The following is a 6,624-nucleotide window of genomic DNA, read 5'->3' as shown; positions in this document are numbered from 1 at the left end:
CTCGACTCCCCACGTGGAAGGTATCACTTCCTTATCGGCGTCCCTGCTTCTTTTCCTTCCCCCTCCCTCCACGTCTTCCGGGAAGCATCCGCCAAAGAAAAAGCCCGCAACAGTTTTGGTTTTGCTTCTTCTTCTTTTTTTTCCCTTCCGCTCAGCCGTCCATCTTTCCGTTTCAGGCGCGAGAGAAGCTGAGTAGCCAAACAACACCGGAGCTCCTTCTCTTGTCGACGGAACGAGGCGAAAGTGGAACTGGGGATCTACCCGGACTTGTTTGACCGCCGCTCTTCCTTTTTCTTTCGGGATCGAAAGGAAGGTGGTTCTTTGCCGGCCTCTGCTTGGGCTTCGGACACCGACCTACAATGGTGAGTGGAGGTGATTGACTGGCCGTGGGTTCTTTGAACGGAATGGGGATGAGGGGAGTCTTTCGAGGGACATGGAACAGAAGTCGCCTTCGGAAGTTGTGGGGGCTTCATCACTTGAGGCTTTCAAGAAGAGACTGGATTGCCATTTGTCAGAAGTGGTGTAGGGTCTCCTGCTTGAGCGGGGGGAGGGGGGTTGGACTAGATGACCTCTAAGACCTCTTCCAACTGTTCATCTGTTAAAATCTGAGCTGCCTTGCGGAGGACCAGGAGAAAGAGGAGAAGTAGGTCCCCGGGAATCCCCGCTTATTGTCCGTCGCAGGTTGGCTTTGATTTAAATCCAGTATTAAATCATGATTTAAATCACTAGTAAAAAGGCTTGATTTAAATCAACTCGATTTAAATCGTAATTTTTAAAGCGCAACTGTCACCTCTGTTCCGCAGCAGCTCCTCCTCTGACCCTCTGACTCAACAACAGTCCTAATATTGCAGAATATACAGCCTCATGCTACATAACTAAGCTCCATTTCATGCTGAATAAACTAAATTATTAATGTATCTTAAACAGAAAACTATCTTTAGATAGATTTTTTACTCCAAAAATATTTTATTAAAATAAATTTGATAAAAATCAAAAACATCCGATATTTTATTTTATTTTTTTAAAAAAATCATAGATTTTTTATCAACCTTGGTTTATCGTTTATAATCAGGCTGGTAGCTCTGACTTCAGTCTCCAATAGATTTGCATCTGGTTATTATTTGCATTCTGTATTGCATTTTAGTTCAATGTTACACCAACAAACATCATTTTACAGCACAAGGTGCTTGCTTAGGTAGTCAGTGACTTTTTAACTGTGATGAACTACCATTTCCATCAAACCCGGCTGTCAGTAATGGGCTGTGGTGAAGGATAACAGGAGGTGTTCAGTACCATCCAGTAGATTGCAGATTCCTACATTTCTGATTAAAAATAATCTATTAGTTTTTGTGTGTATGTGTATCTCTCCTGGGCTGTGTTTCATATTTGTGCAGAAATTGTATGCTTTTATGAATTAAAGTTTGCATCATTAATTGCATAATGCATTACAAACTGGAAAAAAATGCAAAATGACTGTAGTCAAATTTGTTAAGAAGCTTCAGCCGAATATAGACAGCTGCTATTATTTAGCTAATTAACACTTGCCATACCATAAAATATTTTTCATGTATCTAGTGATAGAACTTGATTATTCAATAATTTTTTAATCAAATGTTTTATGTTACAGTTTCACTTTGAAGTATTTTTGCGCCTGTTTGCTTAAAATAGCCAGAATGAAAACTGTGAAAATAAAAATGGATGCTGAGGGTATTTTAAAGTGGTTTTTTAAAATAGATTTAAATTTGTTACTTAGTGGAAGATTGATGTGTAATTACTTGGAGACTAAATATGAGTGACAATATGTTTAGTTTCAGATAGCAATAGCAATAGCAGTAGACTTATATACCGCTTCATAGGCCTTTCAGGCCTCTCTAAGCGGTTTACAGAGAGTCAGCATATTGCCCCCAACAATCTGGGTCCTCATTTTACCCACCTCGGAAGGATGGAAGGCTGAGTCAACCCTGAATAAGCTAATATTAAAGATAATAATCTGCTGATAAGAACACCACAAAAATATTTTTTGTGTAAATACAGACACTGAAAAAGTGATGGGTATAATTTTAACAGTTTAATTTCTAAACTTTTCTCTAATTCACAGCCACAAAACGAATATATAGAGTTACATCGGAAGCGATATGGCTACCGCTTGGATTACCATGAGAAGAAAAGGAAGAAAGAAGGACGTGAGGCTCATGAGCGTTCAAAGAAAGCCAAGAAAATGATAGGATTAAAAGCTAAACTGTATCATAAACAGCGCCATGCGGAGAAAATACAGATGAAAAAGACGTGAGACAACTTTTATTATAAAATTAAGGACTTTGATATAATAAATTGTACTGCTGCGGTCTAGACTTATTAGAAAGTATGCTGATAATTTTTGTGTATATCCATTGCTCAAACATTAGATACAATGACAATATAATTTTCTTAAGCACTTATTTAGGAAATGTGCTTCATGTTACACTTGGCAGTAATTTTGCATATTTTGCCTATGATTCCATATTATATTGTATCTATTGTAAAAGCTTTGGAAGCAATTTAAGATCTCTCTTACTAAAACTATTTTCATATGGCAGTGTTGCTGATTTAATGCTAGATTAATTTTGAAAAAATCTGAAAAGCACCTTGTTGTATCTATCTATCTAGTATTAAAATGCATGAGAAGAGAAATACCAAGCAGAAGAATGAAGACAAGACCCCAGAAGGTGCTGTACCAGCATATCTGCTGGACAGGGAGAGCCAGTCTCGAGCAAAAGTTCTTTCCAACATGATCAAACAAAAAAGAAAAGAAAAAGCTGTAAGTCATGCATATGCCTAAATTAATATCATTTGGCAGAACATCTGCTTTTGCTTTAAAATACTGATTTGCAAAATAATGGCATTCTAGTATGCACATATGATGGGGAGTTATTGGATTTGTCCAACAGTCTAAATAAATGTTTTAATTTACTTAGTAATTTTATATCTTCAACTTTGAAATATGAGTATAGCTTTTTAAAACATCTGTTAACTTATATAAAGCAAAATTAAATGTGTGTACAGGAAATGGCTAGAAAACAAGGAATTAGCCTTTGCTGGGAAGAAATACTTAAGTGTTTTTTTGTATCTCTTTGTGGGAAGATATAGCTATTTCTGCCTTTTTCAAAAGTGCAGTATAATATTTAATATACATTCCTATTGCTCCTCTCTCCAGTATAAATGACAGGAATTTTATGTCATCCTGAGTATTGGAAGATTTCCTCTGCCTGTTGAAAAGCTTATTTTGATACAATTTTCCATTCTCTTGATAGGAAGACCAAATAAGAGTTGTCTATATAATCAAACCACAGATAAAATCCAACTGTAGTAGTAGTAGTAGTAGTAGTAGTAGTAGTAGTAGTAGTAGTAGTAGTAGATTATTAATTAATAACCCTTTCGAAGAAAAGAAAGTACAGTTTCTAATTCCAAGGTCACATAGATAAAAAGAAAATAATTAAGTAAAAATAAAATATGTGGTAAATACAATGAATCAGATAAATATATCATTTTTTCATGATATCCCAATCTGTTCAATAGATGGTTCTTAGTTGGATTACCTTGACTATAAGCTTAGTATTTCTGCTCACAGTGTATATGTTACACCCAGAAGGAAATAGGACCAACTGTGATTCAAGTCCCAGTGGGCTGTTCTTTCAAGTAGCACTGTTTAATAGTTAAACCTGAAAGGGACATAAAGCTTATAATCAAACAAACCATTAGCAATAGCCTCAATGTTTGGAACACTATCTATACCAGTGTTGGCGAATATTTTCGGCACTGAGTGTTGAAACAAGAGCGCATGCACGTGCGCAGTGGAGTGCCGGAAACCGGAAGAGCAGCTCCCCAGCACGCACGCACAGCAGCACCAGAAACCGGAAGAGCAGTTTCCCGTTGCCCATGTGCATGCCGGGAAGCTGGGTTTCCGATGTGCGCATGCATGCCAATCACCTGATCTTCTGGTTTCCGGTGCTTCCGAAGACCAGCTGGCCAGCATGCATGTGCGTGCCAGAATCTGGAAGAGCAAATGATAACAGTTGACGTTCCCAGAGAGATGGCTCTTATTGCCACTTCTGGCATGTGTGTCATAGGTATGCCATCACGGGTCTATTCATTTCCTCTATGGCTTGTGATGCAGATACAATCATTCTGTTATTGTGTCAAACTAGTATGTTACCAAACTATTGAAGCAATATATTGTATGTGTGTCCTTTTCTATCAATTGCTGCCTAATGCTACAAATTCCTTATTTTTAGGGGAAATGGGAGGTTCCTGTGCCCAAAGTCCGGGCCCAGGGAGAAACAGAAGTGCTCAAAGTGATTCGCACAGGAAAACGAAAGAAGAAGGCTTGGAAAAGAATGGTTACCAAAGTGTGTTTCGTAGGGGACGGCTTCACCAGGAAACCTCCAAAATACGAGCGCTTCATTCGACCAATGGTAAATCATTTTTTTTGTAGTTGGTTAATAGTTAATCTGCTTTTTCATGTTCAATCTTCAGTAAAGATGCCCCACCCACGTCAGCAGAGGAAGCATGCTGCGGGTCCCATCGGCCAGATATTCTGGCTGGCGGGGCCCAGGAGAAGAACCTTCTCTGCTATTGGATCTGCCCTTTGAAACATCTTGCCACCCAGAATGGCAACCCTCCTCATTTTCCACAAGAGCTTAAAGACCTGGTTCTGTTAATTGACTTAGAGCTTCAATGCAGGGGTTTTACATTGGGGTTGTTGATAGATGAATAATAGATCCCACCTCCCATCCTGCTTAGCCTAATCCCTCCATGCCGATCTTTTAGTTAAAGCTGAATATTTACATTTTTATAGTATTCAATTTATAGTGTCTATACATTTTCTATAGTTTTGCCTTTTCAATATTGTAAGCCCCCAAAATGGGAAGCCAATGAATTAAATAAATAAAATAAATGAGAAATGCACAGATAGTGGTACATTTAGCAATCAAAAAAAGAGGACAAACCACCTGGAACTGGTCACAATTGTAGTCCACCAACCTGGTGGGAATCAGAGTCATGAAAGCTCAAAAAACAGCTGCTAACTTTTCTGGGTTTAAAACGAAGTAGGATTGGGATTAAAAATAATTGCATGTGTTAGTTGGAATAATGTTACTTATCGAGAATTTTATTCGTTTTGTTGAATAATAGGGTTTGCGATTTAAGAAGGCCCATGTAACACATCCAGAACTTAAAGCTACATTTTGCCTACCTATTCTTGGTGTAAAAAAGAATCCTTCTTCTCCTCTCTATACTTCTTTGGGAGTAATCACAAGAGGTACAGTAATCGAGGTGAACGTGAGTGAGCTTGGTCTCGTCACCCAGGGCGGCAAAGTTATCTGGGGTAAGTAACCAAATACTATTTTTAAATAATAAGAATTAATAGCAGTAGAATGTAGGCTTATATACCATGTTTCCCTGAAAATAAGACAGGGTGTTATTGACCCCCTGAAATAAGGGCTTGGCCTTATTTTCGGGGAGGTCTTATTATTTTTCAGGTGCAGGAGGCAGCAAGTCCCCTGGCCCCACCCTCTCCGTCCCACCACCTGCTTGCCTGTGGCCACAATGACCCAGGTTCTCCGCGCCCTGCTTGTTGGCCTTGCTGCTGGCTGGTTGCCGAATGTAAACATTATTTGCATATTGCTCCCAACAATCTGGGTCCTGGTTTTACTGACCTCAGAAGGATGAAAGGCTGAGAAAATCTTGAGCTAATCTGAATTGGAAGTCCTTGCTGTGGGCAGAGTTAGCCTCTGAACTGCATTCTAACCATTGTACCACAGAGGCTCCTACTAATGCTAATAAAAGAAGCATTTAAGCAATTAGATATTATGTTATACTCCTATGAAATTGCAGGTTTTTCAGGATGAAAACTACAGAATATCTAATCACCTCTAAATGAGACGGATGGCACACAAATCTAAGTAAATAAGTATTTCTTGCTTAGCAAGATTTTTTTTTAAATCACAATTTGCTTAGATCTTGATAATAAGATGACTTTTGTCTAAATTTTCCCAGCAGTTCAAAGATATCTTATGAAGAGAAAAAAAATCTCATTAATTTCAGTTGTATACCAATGCTTCTTCAGTTGTATACCAATTATGCAGTTCATTCAAAAGTTACATTATGCAACTTTACTGTAACAAATGTTAAGGTTGGTTTGTCTAGTCTCACAGAGTAACTTTTCAGTTGGGAAAAATAAAAGGCCCATTATTCTCTTTTCCTCTGACTCCTTAAGAAGAGTTGTTTTGTCATGATGCATTCAAATGCCAGCTATGCCAGGGATGCTTTTTTAAAAAACTGTACTGCAGTAGTAGACTGGGTTATTAACAATCTGCCATTATAAATATTTAGTTTCAATAAAACTTGTTTTCTTTTCAGGAAAATATGCACAGGTAACCAATAATCCAGAAAATGACGGGTGCATTAACGCAGTTCTACTTGTATAGTGACACTGCACTATGGATTTGCAATCTCTTCACGCATACAAGTGCCTTTGCAGACTTCGGATAAAAGAATTTATTTCAGAACAGCCATATCTGAAGATAAAGAACTCTTGCAGAACTGACTTTTCTCCAGATATTATCAAAAATAAAATATTTAAATGTC

General features: G+C 38.0%; 1 protein-coding gene across 1 annotated transcript; it reads left to right on the top strand.

Moving 5' to 3' along the window:
* Positions 1-160: 160 nt before the first annotated feature.
* NSA2 (NSA2 ribosome biogenesis factor) lies at positions 161-6,624 on the top strand. The gene is made up of 6 exons (XM_087715651.1): positions 161-362; positions 2,099-2,286; positions 2,647-2,797; positions 4,272-4,451; positions 5,170-5,362; positions 6,397-6,624. Exons 1-6 carry the CDS (start codon positions 360-362, stop codon positions 6,462-6,464), a joined length of 783 nt encoding a protein of 260 aa, XP_087571777.1. The 5' UTR covers positions 161-359; the 3' UTR covers positions 6,465-6,624.

Source organism: Thamnophis sirtalis, unplaced genomic scaffold (assembly GCF_051295495.1).
Source record: "Thamnophis sirtalis isolate CommonGarterSnake01/CBP01778 unplaced genomic scaffold, rThaSir2_p1.2 scaffold_5, whole genome shotgun sequence".
Lineage (NCBI taxonomy): Eukaryota > Metazoa > Chordata > Lepidosauria > Squamata > Natricidae > Thamnophis > Thamnophis sirtalis.
The sequence above is the reverse complement of the archived record's forward strand: the minus strand, read 5'-3'. Positions and strand labels throughout refer to the sequence as shown.